The following is a 21066-nucleotide window of genomic DNA, read 5'->3' as shown; positions in this document are numbered from 1 at the left end:
ACATACAGAATAAAGACCAGCACAGAATGTGCTAATCAGCGGCAGGAAGGTATATTTCTTTCTCTTACATGGACGTAGACATTTGTTGTGAAAAAAACTCTGCGTTCCTTAGTTTGCTATTGCTGGTCTTTGTCATTTAATCAAGTGGTGACTGTAGCTGTTGTACTTTAAAATTAAATGCTATTATTTATGGTAGAACTTGTTCTAGTCAAAAATGCAGACCTCAGCACTGTGTACATTTGTAAGCAGAAGGTTAAGCAGGACATCTTAAATGGTAAAGCAAAGGGCTTAATCAAGGCTGAAGAGCAAAATGCAGTGGGATAACAGATATAGTAAATAGGCATTAATCACCACACAGGCTTAATCCAGGTATTAGGCAGTCTTGGGGCTAATACGAAGACTCACTTACATAAGGACTCATTCTACCAGCGCTTAAGTAAGTGAATAACTTTATTCTTGGGAGAAATTTCAGCAGTGTTAAAGGCCCTTGCAATATCAGGCCTACAGTATTGCTCTGTAAAATGATCACTACGCAATTATTTTGCCTGAAGGGGATTTCTGAGTTAGGAGGCATGTGGGGGAGTGGTTCAAGAAAGGAAAAAATTGAATTGCCAGAGCATAAGGAGCTACTCTTCCTTGTTGTTTTTGTTTTCCCTTGACACTGTCTGTAACCGTGACATCAAAATCCGAGCTAAGTACTTCTTGCCAAAGATGGACCAGATAAAATCACGAAGCCAGTATCATCTCATGTGAGACAGCTCACTGTCTTAGTGACAAATTTAGTGACTACAAATCCAGGCTTAGAACATAGTCCTTCCCTAGTCATAATCCAGCACTTGCACACTGGATTTACCTTTAACTACTGATGAACTCTAATTTCAGTTTCAAGAAGATAATAGCACATCCATAGGTATGAAATTCACTATACAGAAGTTCTTTTATTAGGTGCTCAGAAAGGTTAAAGTGCTTCCTCATTTAACTTAACATCAAAAAGTCCAAATCTTTATACAAACAGGCATGTCACATGTACTGACACACAGGCACACAAACCGCAGCCTCCGGCCCAGGGTGGGTTTTGGCATCCTGGTCAAGCTTGCCTTACCTAGCCCTGAAACAGAACAGGGAGACTCATGGTAAGCACCACACGACCTAACCTGAGGAATGGGGAAGGAGCAGGAAAAGTGGGGAATGGGGTCGATGGCCACGGATTATCTATTCAAGGAATAACAAGATGAAAAAAAAAAATCCACAAACCTTTAATTGTGAATATAGGAGAGGGACAGTGATGTAACTGTTCCCAGGGAACACTATTCTTATTTTGTAGAGGGAGGTGAGCCAAGATACTTAAGCTCTAGAGAACCTTTAACACAGGAAGCTATTTATCATAACAAGCTTGGTTGATACTGCTCCCATACTGAACCAATTAGATTAGCCTATTTCGTCATACTTCATAACTTGGGATGATAGGTTTCCAAGCATGGTACAGTGCAGTAATTGAATTTTGATCAAACACACATGGCCCATAACCCAGTATGTGAAACTTTCAGAACAGTTCACAGCTTTTAAATATCCAGTCAACATGTTGCCAAAAGTACAGGATGTACTTGATGCAAGTGGGAGAGGAGGGGGGGAGCACGAGTCCACGCCGTAACTTGGTACAGCTGTAAAACAAACATTTTTTTGTTCCGATTCTGTTCCTACTTTAGCAAAGGAGCTGGGAGGAAGACAGGGAATGTCAAGTAAGTCGTTTTTCTCCCCAACCCCCACACACTCCCCCCCCCCCAGCACGCATTTCCCTTCTAACATTCTTGGATTACCACAACCTTTTAAATTCACTATACTGTACTTACATACTGTATTAGACACACCAGCAATTCTGTTTGTTAGCATGACACATCCATTGCTTAGACTTAGTTAACAAAATAACTTAAAAGTCGCATGCATCATCCTCTTAATAGGGTTATCATCAATGGGACCATGGAATGAAAGCCCTAAAAATTACCCCCCACCTCTGCATTCCCCAGGCTTCTGCCTCTGCCAACACAATCCATATGGTGGGCAGCCTTGTCAGGATCAAGGTGAACACTCAGTCAGTTCTTTGAAGGCAGTGATCTCCTCTTACATGTTCTCGCCATGTTTTCCCTATGGTAAATCCAAGGAACTTTGAAGAAGACTCTGTGTAAAGGAAACAGAATACATTAATAAGTTCATTCCTACGGTTCTGCAGACTAGAGGGCAAAGCACCCACCGCAGACCAGGTTCATGACATGGAAAATGCTGTGGCAGGGTTTCACTTGAGCAAGTAATGGGTATCCACACTGAAGCTGCTCCCTGGCCTACAGCTAAGAGTCTGGCATGCTTCAGCAATGGAGCAGGGTAACACCAACCTCTGCATATTGTGCAGCCAGCTTTTCTCAGCTTCAAATGCTTTGACCTGAAAGGCAGCTGGAGGCAGCTCTGGCCACCTCAGCTACTCACAGGGGAAGTACCAGGGCAGACAACACCTTCACTTTCATTGAGGTGGTGCAAATGACATAAAAGATAGGAATTACCCCTATAGCCCTCCAAAGAGTGTAAGATCTGAAGGTTTACCAAGGTGCTTCTAGTTGCACTCTGTGGATGGTCTGCCTCCGAGCTGTCTCACATACCTGCTCTGCAGTACCACAGGTTCCAAGGGGAGAAACGGTGTTTTTCAGTTGTAACAAAATGTACATCTCATTGAGTCTTGCTCTTGGTTGGGGACAGGTATACTGCTTGATTACACACCCACCACCCTGTCAGAGACAGAGCGCAGAGGATGTGCTGGATGCCTTCTCCCTCCCCACCCCACTCCCCACTAAGTTATGATGCTGCAGAGAAAAGAAAAAGAAAAAAAATGGTGATCAACTGATCAGACTTGGACCAAGCATCAGCTCCAACCAAGGTTAAATAGGCCTGTTCTAAGCCTCTTAAAGATAGGATTTATATAGTAATTACTGTAATGGAAACTGATCTTTATAATTTTTATACTGCCTAAAATTCTGCTGTGTCATATGCATCTGCAGAGCCTCGGAACTGTGCTTCTCAGAGAGAGCACTGCAGTCTTGAAAGCAGCCATTCAAATGTATAATGGAGAATTATCAAAGCCTGAGTATGTTTGAGATTATAATGAAGCACGAAGAGTAAGACTCAGAAATACTGGGAAAAGCAAGGAGTTTGTATTTGAGACAAGCAGGATTTTTTAGACACTTTATTTTGTTGGGAGTTTATGGAACTAGATCTTCACTACACACGGTGTAAACAGCACTTTGTATTCTTATTTTTCCTTTCTTTTCCTTTGCTACAGTCTTAGATCTAGAGAGTGAGCATAGTGCAAAATGCATCTTGGTTGGACAGAATCCTCACATCCACTTTCCAGTTTTCTCTGTTGTGTGAGGAAAAATACCGGAGTGCTAAGTCTCTGCTGTACCATAAAGAACAACTTCAGAAGATTTGGAGATCTGATAGGGGGTTTGGCTCCACCTTCAGGAAGCAAAAGGCAAAGAGACAACGTAGTTTCAAGTTTCAGACATACTCTCTGCAGAAACCGAAGCCTACAACCTCCTCTTATTGACATCTACTGCTCCCTAACGTGTCTTTGCTTCATAGATATAAAAGATTCCCTGACCTGATGCCGTGACATTTCTACATACTTGATTCAGCTCTGAAGAGTCCAACTCCTCCTAGAGGTACTTGTGAACTTGCTGCAGGATGTCCAAAGGTGGCTGATAATGAACAGAGCTGAGAGATGAACAGAAGTCAAGAAAACCATCTCTGAAGTGAAAAAAAGAAGTTTGGGCACACTCAGGATTTCACAGAGCTGTACCAAATATTATTAGCCACTTACTTACACTCAGTACTAAGGGTTCCATACAGAATGCTATTTTCTCTTGTAATTCAGAGAGATTAGAAAGGTTCTCTGGGAAACACAGATGGATTGACAGAAAGAAAGTGGGAAGAGCCCTGATCAAATTTCAGTCTAGCAAAACACTTAAGCATATGCCTAAAGTTAAGCTATTTTTTCTCCCCAGATTCAGGCAGAAGATGCAAACAATAATCTCTTATATTCCACCTTTTTGCAGACTCTGGTGCAGGCTGAAGCCACAACATAGTAGCTGGTTAAAAAGCATGATTTAAATGAATTTAAATGATGCATTTTTTTTAAAGAAGCCATACAGTGACCATTGGTAATAATGAAAATGGCAAAGTGGTTTGGGATGAGACGACACCGAGTTTGAAAGACTGGATGATGTATTGGTGAAATAAAAGGCAATCCCACAGTTAGTGACAGTCCTACGAAAATGCATGGTTGCTTGCAAGATCCTGCCTCTGGCATTTCCCCAACTGGGTGCTTAAGCACCCAACCTTACTGCATTCGACATCGTTTTCTGGAGGGAACAGGTTTGAAAACTGCAGAGCAAGCAACAGGGATGGACTAAACACCTAATGAATCTAAAAATAAAACCCCCAAAACATGGGGAAGAGATGCGAGGAGACTGAATAGACATAGCTGTGTAAGCAAATAGAGCTGAATATACTCTTGAGGAACAAAGGAAACAATTCTTGATGGGGTGACAACAGATGTTCTCCAAAAAAAATTCTAACGGAGCATTTCAAACACAAAGACCTTCCTGTGGAGCTGAGAAGTTTTACTGGCAGACATACAGCAATACATCTTTGGAAACATAATAAAGCCTAACATTTAAGGTGTTATCAGGTCCTGAAAGCAGAAGTGATATCTTCATGTAATAAGTGGTGGGTGGTGGTGGAGAGGGAAACGGTTAGGATAACAAAATGCTGTCATAGGAAGTTGCCATAGCATAGTTGTGATTTAAACCACAATTGGAATAACAAGTCAGTTTGTTCTAAAATATCCCTAAATCCTCCCTTTTGGAAAGCAAGCTCTAAACACAAGTGAAAGATGCACAGGTTGACCAAACACCAGATGAGCTTTAAGGTCCCTTCCAACCCAAACCAGTCTATGATTCTATGAAACACAATCCAGAGTAACTTATGAATACCATAAGCACACTTAAGTACAACCACTTTTGCACTGTGTGACTGCAAAGTGCCCAGAGCTGAATATTTCTACCAGCTACTGCTCTTTCAGATCATGGTTAAGCACATTGCAGAACAATCCTAAAAGGGACATTAAAAAAAGAAAAAAGGACAGGTTTATGGAGTCATTTTTGCAGCGACTGAACTGCACCGGCACTTAGGGAAGATTTGGATTTAACTCCTGGCATGGATCTGCAGCATTTTCAGTGAAGAGCCTTACACAGGTTTTTAAAGGCTAGGTACTTCAAATTCTTTTTTTAAACTCTGGCCTTCACTTTTTATGTTCTTTATTTTTACAAATACAGAATAATACCTTTCAGTCCTGTAGGAATGATGAAAGGATTCCTGAATATCTGCAGGGCCAGCAGCTATCATTTTATCTGGGAACGAGGCAGGAGGATGACACAGTACATTGTCTAATTATTTTTATTGCTTTGCAACTGTTTTTATGAAAATAATCCAGAGAGATTATTCAGCACAGTCAGAGCAATAGAGGCTACAGGAACACTGGGGTGGACAACTTGATTGACAGGATTAAGCTCAAGCAGGCAGCAACACAGAAAATCATCATAGGACAGACATTTTGATAAATATTACTGTAGCCAATTTATTATTAGCACAGTGGGACAGCTTTACATCTCACATCACACTTTTCACAGCCCTTATGGTAAACATGCCATGTCTGATAATTACATGATGAAAACAAAGACCTCACTACTGGCTCTGCAGTTACTATCTGCTTACTCAGTTAACCCTCTCTAAACTTCAGTTAGGCAGCTAAACAAGTGTGCAGAAATGCAGGTAAGTGTGTTCAGATACGGAACATAATTCCAACAGTACTCAATACAAGATGAAAAGGTTACACCACCTTTGGCACTGATTTCCAAAAGGCTTTACAGACAAAGGAGAAGGTTGTGAAAGAAGTTGTTAAGACAAGATAGAGGAGCAAGTGGAATGCCATCCCAAGAGATGAGATGAAAAAGCAGTGCATTCCTCACAAGAGCGTGCATGGGTATCACAAACCAGAGAGCATCAGGAGAGAGTTCCATAGCAGCTTTTATTCCCTGCATTGGTTGATAGCCATCTTCTGTTCCTACAGAAACACTGTAACTTGGAATAACAAATCTTCCTCTCTGCTGGCTACTTGGTTTCTGGGATTAACAAACTATCTGATGGACCTCATAACTGATCATATTTTCATCTGATTCACACAAAATAGCTCCCGTATTCTTTTACAGATAATAAAGCACAGGATGGGCTGCTGAAATCATTAAGTCAAGCTCTCTGCTACTTGTACACATGGAAATATATTTTAGAATGAAATCCTGTGCAATGAGTTGCCCAAGTGTATTTTTTTATTATAAAGTCCATGGTATCTTCCTATTTTCACAGCTATATTATCAGCTTCAGCGTTAAAAACCAAAAAGCAGACGAGCCACAAGATGATCTTAGCCATGAGATTTTATTTGATTCAAACAGTTACTTTCCGTCCACTTCCTGTCTGTTTCTGGGAGTGTTACAGGAAACAAAAATGCACAAAGAGCATCCAGTGAGAGACAAAAGCGAAATAAAACAAGTACCAGGCAAGTGAATGAAGCTAACAGAGTGTTCTCCTCTTTTTGAACCCAGAAGTAGAACACAAGTATTCCTAAGCTACATCTTTCTTGTGTGAAGGAAAGAATTAGTGTTAATCACAAAATATTCCCTGTGGTTTATTCTCACTACCTATGTCAAGTTCTGCTGATCTAGAAAAAAACCTTGATTTCTTTACAAAGCTTTCTGTGCACCACTCAATGTAGGTTTAAGAGAGACTAAAACCCACAAAGTGCACATTTAAAAATCAATTTGGGAATCTCATTTTTTGTAATTCCCTTAAAAATACCTTTTGTGGACACACTAGAACCATTTTGAAAGTTTCATCTGAAAAACAAAAGAATACCCCAAAGTTTTGAAAACTATATACACTATAGTTTGTATCACATGGATTTCTCACTCAGTTCTTGCCAGTTTTCATTGGAAGGTGAAGGAAATGTTTAAAATTGGTCAAATAACACAGAGATTCTATTAATGTGTCTCTCTGTATATACTTTTCTTTAAAGGAGTATCTAGGTAAATCTTGGGTGTCCTAAAGACTTTGGTCAAACAACTTTGAAGGGGAAAGACCTCATTTCACTGAAACACAACTGATCTAAACCAAGATCCTTTTAAGGGCTTTGTTAGTAAAAAGTATTTACTTTTTTGACATTCTGTAGCTGTAAAATTCATACGCCAATTTCTTTTCAGGAAAAGAAGGTAAGTATTTCACTACAGATGGTTGCAAAAGTGGGGGGGGGAAAAATCAAAATAAGAAGAATGATTATTTTTTTATTCTAATCTCAGGGCACCCCAACATCTACACTCCTTTTTTGTGGTATGTTCTATTTTTTTACGCCTCCATATTTCTACTGTTGATCAGTACTCGCCAGATTTTGCAACTTGTCCAAAATTTGTCTTTAACCTTTAGAGAAATAATTATTTAAATTAATGGAATTTCAAAGGATCCATCAGCACAAGATTTAGGGCCATCTGGATTTTAACTAACAGGATAGAAAGAAAGGCCATTTCTGCGGTTTGGGATATTTAAGTTCATTTACAAACTGCTACACATAGCTTCGAAAACAGACCCCAAGTATAATCCTAGCCCAGCCATGCTAAAAACCTCATCAATTTCAATGGACTAAAGATCAGCTTCTGAACATATCTTTCTCCACCTCTCTATAACACTCTAAATTATACTTACAGACACAGAAGAACGTCAGTGCAAATTGCAGAAGTCTGCACATTTCACAAATGGTACAACTTGGCAACAAACCATGTGCTCACAGAAATAGAGCAGTCACAAAGAAACTTGGCGCCTTTGAGGTAAACTCATTCACTTGAGGAATTTTCATATTCTATCATCTTTGTTCCATGTACATTTAGTATTCAGTTCTGATGAAGTGTAATTAATAAGTCATCAGCAATTTCAGTGGACGACTGGATCCATCTGTGAAACTGAAATGCACCTATTTGTGACACTTACTGCCAGGGTTAAGGATAGGTCTGCATTTTCCTGAATGTGGCATTGGTAATAGTGAGCCTTGTAAGCCTTGCTCCATAGTAATCTATAATGTAACTAGAGCCATCCGAAGGTCCAACAATCTACAAGAGAAAAAGAACCAAGACTTTTCAATATGAAGTGAAATATATACTTTGTGCTAATGTCTCAATTACTGCTAATTTTCCCATCATAAAATTAGTCATGCTTAATTAGTCAAACAGAAAGTAGATTTATTTTGAAGTTATGCTGTAGTTAGTTTAACTGTTTTAGAGAGCGCTGTCTTAGCTTCTAATCAACCAAATTACACAGCCAGGCACTGGTGCTAAGTTAAGCCAGTGAGGATTTGAGTCACAAAATGGGGCTAACACACAAGTGGGCTCCAAACCACTCTTCTTGAACAAAGGAGGGTAGGCAGGAGAGAATTAGGCTGATGACAAATATCTTTGAAATAGTGCACAGGTAAGCAATGGAGAGAAGAAGTAAAGATCATGAGGTTTTTTTCTGTAAATGCTAAATTGATGTGGGGTCACCACGGAGATGAATAAGGAGAGATGAAAGAAAGACACTCTCAACTGCATCTGTAAATGAACTGAGGCAAGATGTGATAGCTATGTGATAGCACAGAAAGGAATTTGAGAATGCATATGATTTAAAAGATGTATACACAAAGGTGCATAATTTTAAAGTGTGTGTATATATATATAAATGCATATAAACAATTCCCATATTCAAAATGCATTTTAAGTTCATCACAGGCAATTTGCAATTCATGCACTACAGAGTAAGACAATTTGGCAATTTCATGATGTCACAAAATGTCACCCCAGCTGGAGATTTAAACATCATGAATCCTACAGTGACAGCTCTCGGGTGACATGGGACTTGTACTTGGAGGAGATGCAGAAAAAGAAATGGCAATGTCCCCCCCTGCACACTGCATGGACACCCCAGATGATGGGCTCCAGGGGTTTGGGAACAGCAGGACATCTCATGCAAAGTCTAACATTTTACGTCACATAAACAGCTCACAAGTTCTGACAAAGTGAATTTACAGTGCTATAGCTTCCAAGCTATTCATTACAAGTATTTATAGATATCTAATCTAATTTTTAATTCAAACAGCAAATATATTGATATTTCATACAATCATAGGATTATAGAATCGTTAGGGTTGGAAGAGACCTTAAAGCTCATCCAGTTCCAATCCCCTGCCATGGGCAGGGAGACCTCACCCTAGACCATCTTGCCCAAGGCTCTGTCCAACCTGGCCTTGAACACTGCCAGGGACGGAGCATTTACCACTTCTCTGGGCACCCTGTGCCAGTGCCTCACTACCCTCACAGTAAAGAACTTCTTCCTTACACCTAACCTGAACTTCCCCTGTTCAGTATGTCCTCATATCCATATTCTACAACATCAATCTACAGAGCTAAAATAAATGCCTTGACTTTTCAATACAAAAAAGTTCTTCAGGCCAAAATGCTACCAAAGTATGAGCAATTAAATCAAAGCTTTAACAAAACCACATTTGTAGCTTGTTTTGAAAGCCCTGACTTACCTGCATTGAAATAAGTATGAAATCAATTAGGCTCCCTATTCCACAAAATCCTACAGTGCAGAACTTCAACAAACCTAAAAAAGGAAAACAGGTTTAAGCCTGTCACTATGAAGTTCATAGGTTTCTGGTGGAAATCACATTCCAACTCTCCCCTCATCCCACAAAATACATACATACACACACATACAAACACACATCTAGAAACAGACCTAAAGTTAAAGATCTCTAATTATCAGGGGAAAAAACAAACCACACATTAATATTTCTACATCCTGAATACACTTCAAAGATTTTAAACTTTAACAATTTAATTTTTTTAACAGCTAAATACTCTTAAACAAGGAAAGGCAGAAGTTCATAAACATAAAACTGGAAATTTTCTTTTCTTTGATTGAAGCACAGACAGAAAAAATCCCAACCTGAGCAGCAAAATTTACTTGTGAATAGAGGGAGACTTTCTACCGTCTCATGAGTTGCAGCACATACTGATTCGATTTTCAGAACACGCTACTTTGGCAAACAATCCTTTGTATCATTTTTGTATTTTTGCTGAAATAGGAATTTATTTTGAATACATATTAAACAAATATAAACATTTCTCTTTAACTGGCATTCAAAAATGTTATTTTTTGTACAAATAAATGAAAGATTAATAGAAAATATATGGGAATAGCAACTAACAGATAAATGTTTCATTAGAAGTTGCCATGCAAGACAGACTTCATCTGGAAAATGCCTTGGGAAGAAGGAGGCTGTCTTAAATTTAGTTTTAACATCAGCAGTGTCTTATAAAATGAATATAATACAATGAGTAGTATATATAAGTAATACTCCAGTTGAGCTAGGCAAATCCCTAGGTTATTTTGAGAACGAGATACTCCTTAAGAAGACATTTGTTTGTCTCTTTACCCAGGCATAGGCAGTATGAGGAGGAATGCGTATCTGTTGCATTTAAATCAGTTTCAGGCTATGCTGTACAAGGAAAACACAGCTCAGTGCTAAAAAGCATACCTTAAGTGCTTACAAGGGCCAAGCACACTTCTGAGGCAAGAGAGCACACTGGTAATATCAGCCAGTGTGGCATCCCAGAGCACCTCTTCCCCACGGCTACAAGTTGAACTGTGCTTCATGATACCTGCTGGTAAAACCTCTAGTAAAAGCCCTTCTCTGAAGAAAGAGCCTGCTCTCGGTCAAACACCTGAAAGTCTCCTGACCTCCACCTCCTCCTTTGTGCTTACCTCTCTCAGAAGCAGAATTCTCTCCCACATACTACCTCCTCTCCCCCATGCCCTGTTTATGAGGCTGCATACGGAGGAGTAACTGCATGCATGCTGCAGGAAGAGCATCCCACAGTCTGAATAAAGCTCCCAGAGTTGACAAGACGAAACTAGCCTGATTTATAAATGCCAGGGAGACAGTTTATAACCTCTCCATGGAACAACACAGTAGTCAGAGAGCACAGGGGAAAAATACCTAACAACGAAGAAGATGAAAGAGTAGTAGCAGGATGGTCTTTCAGCTGATTAGAGAAAAAAAACTTACGTGCATAATGCAACTAAAGTGGTGCCACTTAAACGTGCAAACCCCAAAGTATTACATTGTTTAAAACCACTTGTTCCCAGTGGCTGACCTGTGAGACTTGCAGCAGCCAGACACGGTTAGCCTGGCAGGAGCATAGCAAAACATAAGGGAAACAGACAGCTAAATGCTGGCCTTAGGAAACATCAGTTGAGATTATTAAATAACACCAAACTGTCAAATGGTTTACTTTGTTATTACCTGCACTGAGTGCAGTCACCATTTAAGATACTTGTGACACTTCTTACACCATCTCCTCTCCAAGCTCTGGTCCTGAACTTCAGTGCCAGTTGGCATTTCCAAGAGCACCTCCAGTTCATTTGAGGAACTGGCTGCTCCATTATACTGAATGTAGAACTGTTTCTGAACCTGGCATGTATTTCTGGAGTGCAGGGTAAAGTTGATTTTTTCTCTTCCTCCTCACTTCCCTCCCCAACAAGCAGATCACACTGAGAAAATAAACTCCTCTAAAGCATGGAGGGAAAAAATAGTGCTCTTACACAGTAGTAACTTATGGTTTAGTTCACAGTGTGTGGGAGAGGAAGAGGTTGCTTTCCTGATTTCTTCACATTCAACAGCTTGTATTTGTGTGTGCTCTTTAAGCAAAAAAAGAAGGAAAAAAATAAACCAAAGAGCATTTACAGTCTTTATTATGCTTGCACAAAGTATTTCAATGATATTAACCTTTCTTAACCATTCTTTGCCAAGGCATGGATGACCTCAAAAATCCCCAATCAACCACTGTAAAGGAATCCAATGAATTGATCTTCTACTCTTACCTATTTGCTTTTGCCAAAAGCTTGAAAACATGACTGTGGGAGAGTTTAAGCCTTTTAACTTTGGTTACTGGCTACAGTATATTCCAGTAGGGTTAACAAGCATAAGCCATAAAGAACTTCTATAGAAGAATGGAGGATTTATAAATCTATATTACTACAATATAACACAAAATAATTACTGCAAATTATTATTCCAAATGCAATGGTACAACAAAAAGGTGCACCTTATTGACCATTTCCAAAAATGGATCTTTTGTGAAACAGATGGACAAAGTAAGTGCTAATTAGAGAATCTCGGAGAAAAAAAAACACAGATGTTATCACAAGATTATTGAGAAGGACAGAGAATATTGTGAAAAAAACAAGGGTTTGCATTTAGTGAGCAGAAACTCAAAATTCCAAGCTGAAGTGGCAGTAACATGTGTAGCTTTTCCTAATTCGTTGCTCCATGCTACCAAGGCTTAAATTTACTCCCTTTGCCCATCTCATAAACAAAGCCAGTGAAAGTAGCTCTAACATACTGCCTTTATTTAAAAGCTAATGGCAACACCACCCTGGGAATCAGGTCCTAAAAACGCTAGCCAGAGGTAGTTCTTATTAAAGATCCCAGTTTCTGCAGAACTGTTATTAATACTATGAGCTATTTTGAAGGTGTCTATTTGCCAGAATAAATTCTATATCCCAAAACACTGTAAAGTTTGTCCATTATTTTCCTGGTAAAATCAAGCATCATTTAAGTAGTTGGCATATAAGTCAAAACCTCTTCTGTTTCAATGTCTCACAAAGAATGCTGTGATAAACATCAATGCAAAGCAAACATAAAGCAAAACTATGAATAGCAATAATCAAGTTTGCTTATTAGGATTTTATCTTTTGGAACAACTATATACCCATTTCCTACCACTCACTCCAACAGAATAGCAGGCTGAGGATAATGCAGGATTTTATCTTGACAATAAAGTGAGGATTCTAGTTATAAATATTAGAACTATGACTGTCAGCCTTCATTACTAAAAATACAAAGGTACACATATGTACAATAAGCTCTATCTCAAAGAAAAAATAAGAGAGAAACTTACCTAATGCAGGATAACCTAAATAAAATCTATCTGCTCCCAGCCATCCAAGAAATAAGGACAGAGCCACTGCCACTTTGTATGAGTATCCATTGCTGCCAAAAGAAACAATATAGACAATGACTGCAAGATATATTCACTCATACTTTTGAGAATTAAAAGTAGTGAGTCACTTGCCTGCTGCTTCACTTTTTAAAAACCCTACAGACTGTTATTTAGCTTCAGTTAACAGACACAGAATTGATAATATTAAGCTTTCAAACTGGGTAGGCATCCTCCATAAAGCAATCTCAGCTGTTGCAACTCGAGTATACTCTTGCAGAATACAGACTATTCTGAAACTAAATCATGATTTCTTGTCAGGACGTAATCCCCAGTTTCACAGAGTACTTCCTAACAGTTCAGCCCTATTGAGACAACCCTAGAAAACTAAGAGGTGCATGCACACTGTCTGTAGGCATTAGTCTCACACTCAGCCAAATCGAGAGGAACAGGATAGACAGGTGAGATGTCAGCAGAGACAGGAATTGCAATGAGATCTGAAGGAGAAATGAACCATGGCCACTGGCTGAAGAAGATGCAGGAAGGATTCAATAAAAAGGGTAAGTCATGTACCCATTTACTACACTCTAAAAGTAGTAAATGCCACAAACTCACAAACAAAAAAGACTGTTGATGGTACAAAGATGTACAGAGGTACTCTAAAGCATCCCATGGTCAGAAATACAGAATAAACAGACACAACAGTTTCTGAGATTTATGCTAATAGGCACCATTCTAGCCACCTAACCATGTGTGACTTTATTTGTAAGTAACTTATACTAATAAGTGAGCTAGAAACATCTAGCTGTCAATACTAGAACTTGCTGCATCCTTTGCTGCATTGGTGAACAGCTAGCTTCTGAAAAGAAAAGCAAACCCAAATGTAATTAAAACTTTAAAAATATTCAATAATTCACTGCTTTGGTACTTGCACTTCTATGTCCTGGCAATTATATAAGAAGTCCAAATTAAACTCTTGGTTGACAGTCGAATAAAACATAAGTTTCAGAAAGACAGGAGCTGAGAAAGGTCCAAGCACCTTTATTAAGCACTTTCAATGCCAAATAAAGATCCACCTTTTTGCTTATTATCTAGATTTACTGACTTTAAAACTTAATGGCAACATTAAGGGATTAAATCATGACTCTTACTTCAATATTTGTTACTTAGCACTTACTAGCAACACTCTGGAACCTAACGTCATGTAAATTATCCTCTTTAGAACTGTCTTGTTTCCACTGTAAAGAACACTAACGGTTTTATTTCAAAATTGAGGGAAACTGTTGAAAATTGTTTATGAACTACAGAAGTGTCAACAACTCTCCAAGGACACTAAAGCATAAAACAAGCTCTTGCACAAAAGGTGGGAACACAGTTTAATTTGAGATGCTTCTAATCAAAACTAGTAATAAACAGAGCACTTGCCTACGCACTGAGATGCTTTTAAAAGCAGAACAGTGTGCAACCTAGTCAGAATCAAACTGACGAGCAGAAGAAATCTAGTCTGAAGTGGATGCATGTTAATAGTGTAACAAAGCTGCATCCACTCTTGTATTTCCTTTGTCTTACTCTTTCAGTTAAAAATATGCACTGCAGACCAAACCAGTGAGTAGGAAAATAACACATCCCAGGCATCTAAGTGAATTTCTACAGTTGGGTAAAAGATGCAATTTCCTTTCAGTTCCTCATCAGATTTTTTTTCTTGCTTCTCAGCTCTTAATTTTTTCTGCATATGTTTCTTCCACCTGCCACGCTAAAAATGTTCTTCCAGCTCTTCCACATCAGTTGATAATATGCAGGTAGTGCTGTAGGTCATGGTGGTTCCTGTGCTCCTTTAGGTTCTCTTAGCACTTCTCAAGGACCTGTCCACACCGAACTCCATGAATTTCATAGACTACCATTTTGTGGACTCCTTTCCTGGAATGGGAATACTTGAGCACTAGACATTTCAAGTCTGCAGAATCATGGCCTGCACATATTAAGCAAAATACATGCCAGAGTGCCCATGTAGGGAGTTCTAGAGCTCAGGGGGAAAAAAACCTACCTCCAAAACATCAAATTAAAACCAAACCAAAGCAACCTTGACTTTGCTGGAGTAATCTCATTAGCACTTACAAGCTTTCCCTTGAACTAACACGAGGAGCAGCTGAACTTGAACACATCCACTTACACAAACACATAACATCTCCTGGTCTTGCTCTGTAATAACTGGATCCCAGAATTGTTACCTGGGCTGTTGCTGAATTACAGTTTGGCTAAGGCAAACTTGCTGACTTGCCCTTTCCAAAAGCTAGGTATAGAGCTGAATGTGCTGTCCCCATGCTAGGACAACCCTGCTAACGGGACGATGCCTTCTCAAATTAATTTTCTGGTTAAATGACGTGCAGTTATTTCTGCCAGAAGATGGGTGCAATTTCCATCAAAACTCAGATAAGACACTAGAAAATCTACAAAAAGCAGTAGAAAAGGCAGGCCTATTGTTGTAATATTAAGCTGGAGATCCCTGCTTAAAATAATGTTTCTCATAATTAAGTAACATTCAAAATGGCTTAGAAAAGGCTCATATAAATGATCAGTGATTAGACAACTTTTTAGACAAGTGTACATACGAAGTATGGTAGTATTCATCTTGCTGCCATTTTTACCTGGCTTTGGGGCTTTATCAAGAGTGTGTTTCCCTAAGTCTTCCTACATTCCCAGTTGTATTCTACTTGCGTCTTCAGCAAGCCTACAAAGGTTCCCCTTCTGCCACACTAGCAGTCATGGGATTGGGAAAGCCACAGAAAGTTCTTTTGATAGTGTAACCATTGATTAGTTCACCATCAAGAATCGTCATGACCAAGTAACAGACATCCCAAGAAGGATGACATTTTTCTGCCTACATAGATATATTTTTTAATTAATAAATGTAATGAAAAGCTACATTTAAAACATGTTTCTAGAAAATGTATTAAACCAAAAATATACACATATACAAAAAACTCCAAGCAGAAGAACTACTGTCTACCCCAAAGAGAAAGGAATTTTATTAAACTAGTATAGCTCATCTTGTTCTCAGTCCCCATCACAGATGGGACTGAAATGCAATTGTTTCTGGACAAAAATGTGACTGAAGTCTAGTTTGCGAGCATTTAAATTTGATTAGATGTAATAATATGTTTTCTTCAATTTGCTGACCTTTGACTGTCGAGAAGACTAAATACAGAGAAAATATTTATGAAACTAAGAGGCAGAGCTGTACTTCAGAGTTACGCAAATTATTGAGCAGTAAGAACTGCATTAGAGTTATTTGCCCACTGGTGTGATAAGGAACACCCAGTGAATATTACTGGTGGTTTAATTTCCAAAGATTCCAGTAGGACAAAAGAAAAAGGCTCCTGCAAGAAAGTCCACAAAAAGGAGAAGCAAATGGTACAGACAGGTGTTGGCTGATCATTAGCATTGGCCAGTTGGAACATTTATTGGTACCCAGAGCTCTCCACTGCTCACAATGTGCTTTAGAAAAACTTGGTCCATCATTTTCACATTTCAGAAACAGGCTCTTAAAAGACACAGAGGACTCACTTAAACACAAAGGTTGTTTAAAAATAGAGAACAGTTCCTCTGAAAGAGATTTTTGGGGGAACTGAATTGAGACTTAAACTCCCCCAATAGTCATGCATACTACAACTTTAGCTGCAGCTACAGGCACACTTTAAACTGACATGACCCAGTACTGACACTGGACAAAGCAGTGCAGTCCAGCCCTCCTTTCTCTGCTCTTTTATCCTTGAGTTGCCTTCATCCTTACAGTGGCACAAGCACCTGAAGTGACTGTACTGTGACTGAAATTGGGGAAGTTGATCCAAGTTAGTTCAAACCCAGATCAGTTCCCCGATTCAGTACATGGTGCAGCAGGGGAAGGGATGGAGAGGTGTCCCCAGACAGCTCCTTTCAGCAGCTGTGTGGATTTTAAGCACATGTGAAATGTAGTTTTCATGTTTAGGGCAAGTTTTGCCAGAGTAAAGTACTAAGTAAAGCAAAGGTAAAATACTACAGTAGAGCAAAGACACAAACATAACTAAACAAACAAACAAAGTGTCTAAAGCAGAGACAGATTTACTTATAAACATGCATATTGTACTCTTGCATTGCTTATTGTGTCTATTAAAGGATTAAGTACTGGGCAACATGTGTATGGGTCAATCTTACTTCTCTTTTTTCCGTCTGTCAACACATCACACCGTTTTAGAAAAACATCAATGTGAAAACAAAGACAAATTGTTACAAAAAGTACCCGTGTACTTACACATTGCGACATGCAATAGGCTTGTAAAATCCAACTTCATGTCCTGTAAAGACTTTTTCTACACCAAGGTGATCTTTGCAAGTAATATTTGGTGCTGGCAGACACTGAACTGAGGACAAAAAATTATATGAAATTAAGCAGTAACTGATGGTGCATTGTAACATTTTTTCTGACAAGACACAAGGGAACAAACGAAGATCTACTGTGCAATAGTCATGATACAGAGCACAGTACACACGCATACATTCTTGTTTAAATAACTTTTTAAAGCTATTTCTATGACAAACTTGTATTTTTTCCTTGCTACATATTAAATAAATTATACAAACCTAATTGCTGCCCTAATTCTGATTTAATTTCCATCCTGGCTCCAATATGAGTCAATGGGAAAGCTGAACCTGACATACAGAAAACATTTTCATCATGAGAAGTCAAATATTGGAACAAGTGGCCCAGAGAGGTAGTGTGCCATCACCATCCTTGGAGGTGACTTTCAAGATCTGACTGCACAAAGCCTTTAGCAACCTGGTATGAAGTGGGTGCTAATGCTGCTTTGAGCAGGAGGTTCCTGAGTCGTCTTTCAACCCAACTTACTCTATTATTTTTAGCTAAGACTTGACTCTTAAGAGAGCCAGCATGGAAATCACAGCAGAAAGTGACATCTGCTAGAAGTCTGCAGTGTATTGTCAGAATGTTAGTCACTATCCAGTGTTGGTGTCTGTTGTTTTAAAGGGAAAAACGCACTTTCTATCAGTTTTCAGTACTTCTGAGTCCTGTTGGTTAATCCTAACAAAACAAGCCAGGTTCAACATGTCCTTCCAAATTTTCCAATAATACACACAGGCAAGAGGACTAGGATTTAGATTTTTTTCTAATATCTATCCATATTACATAAGACAAAAAAAATATTGAGTTATGTCTGGAACTTAACTGCTATGAAGTCCTACATGGATGATACTGATGTGCCTAACCTAAGACAATAATAAAAGAAATTACATTATTTCTAGTAGTAAAATTATGCAAATAAAGTAGTTGCTCTCTGCTATTCAGAAACCCACAGCAGTTATCATACATTGATATAGAAAAAGCCACAATTATCTTGTCAATCTGACACCAGTAAGACTCCAAACCTGTTACTCAATGAGACTACTTCAATGCTTTGAATTAAATCCTAATTTGTTTGGGTGATGGATCCCAGAAAGGTGTTCAGAAAGAACAGTGCTTCAAGCATGATCCAGAAGATTAAGTTTTTATTACTTACGTAATACTGAAAAAGCAAGGAACTCAAAACACTCTGGGAACAATCTAAAACCTGTTATATGTGTAAAAACACCACACATAGAAAACAACATGTTAATTGTTAGCAACTTCCTCCACTCTGAAGCTTATCTCCTGTTCTGATGTGTGGTGTATTAAATACAACCACAATGTAGTTGGTTAGACAACAATATCTGAGCTGTGAACAGTCTCAAGCTATGTCATATTCTTTCTGCTCAATGACTGGCCATTTACAATCAGAGACAGAACGTCAAAGACGATGTAAAGGACTGAATAACTTTACAAAAGATCCATTTTGGATAGTATTTTCATCCAGTCTCTGAAAAATATTTGGAAAACCTTCACTATCCCTAAGCAACCCAGTGAAGAAAATTATTCAGTATTTATGGAAAGCAAAACATGAAAGACAAGAAGCACAGAAATGTGTTTTAAACACGAATGCACATAAAGTGGAACTGTTGTGCTATTAACTAACACAGAGACCATTTATTTCAACACCTGAGAACATAAGAAAAGCTAAACAGAAGTGGTAAACCAAGTGATCAATTTAAGCATTTTTCTGTTGTACTCCAAAATACACTAGAACTTAACACTCAAATAAATGTAAGTGCTCTCAAAACAGAGCCTTGTGTCACCAAAACCTCCTGATGATGGAAGGCACTATGTTGCCTTGAAAAAAAAAAAATCAGAAGATTTTGAAGGCTGTTCTGTCATGTGTCAATTCTTTTAATAATTATATGCAAAATCATCATGACGGGAATGGTTTGTTTTAATCACACTAGTGCAGGACAGAGCCTAGAGGATATAACATACACGGAAGAGATTTACCAGAAACCTCACTTACAAATGTCCCAATCAGAGACAAAGTATTTATCCATTTTTTAGTAAAGTATCCAACCCACACAAGTGGTTTAGGCTTTCATACTAATGATATTACTAATCCCATGTTTCATAAAGCTCATCTAGCAGATACACAAATGCATAAATTGTACACTTCCTTGGAAAATGTAGTTAGTGTCAATATATAAGTTAGAAATCCTTACCATATGCTGTGTGATTTGTGCAATTCATTGGTTCTTGGGTACTATTGTCTATTTTAGGCTCATCGCACATATATGTTCAGGTAATTGAGAAAAACATTTTTCGTATCAAACACTACAACAGGTTTAACAGTAATTTATTCCACCTTCTTTAAACCCTGAGGATTTAGGATGCACCTTGATGTTAGCTCCTATCCATCCCCCAAAATAGGAACAGCACATTACCATACACTAAATCTGCTAATCCAATTTAATACACCAATATATCGCATAAGCTCCACATTTAATTAGTGCTGCAGTCAGCACTACCTAAAGGAATAATATTTATCAGTCACAGCCTCTGTATTTGAAGGCAACAAGGTAGCACGCCTAACCTAGTCTTCTCCCCTTATTTCAATATCAGAGTACCTTTGAACTGAGGCATGTGGTTGAGAAGATGAATATAGAATCCTAGAATGGGCTGGGTTGGAAGGGACCTTAAAGCTCATCTAGTCCCAACCCCCGCCACGGGCAGGGACACCTTCCACTAGAGCAGGTTGCTCCAAGCCCCTGTGTCCAACGTGGCCTTGAACACTGCCAGGGATGGGGCAGCCACAGCTTCTCTGGGCACCCTGTGCCAGTGCCTCAGCACCCTCACAGGGAAGAGCTTCTGCCTTAGATCCAACCTGAATCTCCCCTGTTTAAGTTTGAACCCATTACCCCTTGTCTAGGAATTTGGACTAGAAAAAAGACTGAGCAGGAACTAATTTCTATAGGTCTGAACTCCTACAGCCAAGTACAGCAGGAGCTGAAGTTAACTTTCCCAGCATTTTCTTTCCTGACACTTTTGACCATCAATAACTGCAAGGTACCATCAACAAACGTTTTCTGGGGAAGGCCTGAAATGTTTTTGGACAGTCAGGGTCTAACACATCCATCCCGCTCCTCTGGACTGCAGAGAACTCAACGTGGTGCAAAGACACCATGACCCACTCGAGTGTCCTGCAAAACTCAGAAGCTGGAGGGGTGGAGGAGAGGGGTCTCTCATCCCAGGGGATATTCTCTTTGAAAATAATAAAGGCATCCCAACCTTGGACACACTGGACACCCCCAAAATGAACCTAGGCCACTGCAGACGTGCCTTCTCCAGCTCCTTCCAGCCAAGACTCCCTCGGGGCTCCAGACCTGAGGCTTCCTGACACCCGTGGGACACCCTGGCCTTATCGGGCCCCTCACACCTTCCACCTCCCCGGCTCCCTCCGAGGCGGCTGCACAAGCGGCCCCCTCTCAGGC

The 21066-nt window shown here is 39.2% G+C and overlaps 1 protein-coding gene across 2 annotated transcripts; it reads right to left on the bottom strand.

Annotated features, from left to right (window-relative positions):
* Nucleotides 1–1596: 1596 nt before the first annotated feature.
* TM2D1 (TM2 domain containing 1) lies at nt 1597–19867 on the bottom strand. 2 transcript variants are annotated; one of them, XM_010012179.1, is made up of 6 exons: nt 19798–19867; nt 17477–17585; nt 13150–13241; nt 9714–9787; nt 8138–8256; nt 1597–2175 (listed from the first exon to the last, which is right to left on the bottom strand). In XM_010012179.1, exons 1-5 carry the CDS (start codon nt 19865–19867, stop codon nt 8146–8148), a joined length of 456 nt encoding a protein of 151 aa, XP_010010481.1. In that variant the 3' UTR covers nt 1597–2175; nt 8138–8145. The 2 variants fall into 2 exon arrangements, with proteins under 2 accessions (XP_010010481.1, XP_010010473.1); XM_010012171.1 differs by lacking the exon at nt 1597–2175 and having other exon boundaries at nt 7833–8256.
* Nucleotides 19868–21066: the final 1199 nt, after the last annotated feature.

The sequence above is a fragment of the Nestor notabilis genome, unplaced genomic scaffold (genome assembly GCF_000696875.1).
Source record: "Nestor notabilis isolate BGI_N333 unplaced genomic scaffold, ASM69687v1 scaffold17400, whole genome shotgun sequence".
NCBI classification, from domain to species: domain Eukaryota; kingdom Metazoa; phylum Chordata; class Aves; order Psittaciformes; family Psittacidae; genus Nestor; species Nestor notabilis.
Note: the sequence above shows the minus strand (reverse complement) of the source record. Positions and strands in the feature narration are given on the sequence as shown.

What these genes read in the sequence shown, in the direction of transcription:
- TM2D1 (XM_010012179.1), bottom strand. Translation starts at nt 19,867, where the DNA reads ATGTGCGATGAGCCTAAAATAGACAATAGTACCCAAGAACCAATGAAT. An exon ending in CCTATTGCATGTCGCAATGT is followed by an intron (nt 13,242 to 17,476) that starts GTAAGTACACGG and finishes TTCTTTTGGCAG; the next exon opens with CAATGGATACTCATACAAAG. An exon ending in TTTAGGTTATCCTGCATTAG is followed by an intron (nt 9,788 to 13,149) that starts GTAAGTTTCTCT and finishes TTCCTTTTTTAG; the next exon opens with GTTTGTTGAAGTTCTGCACT.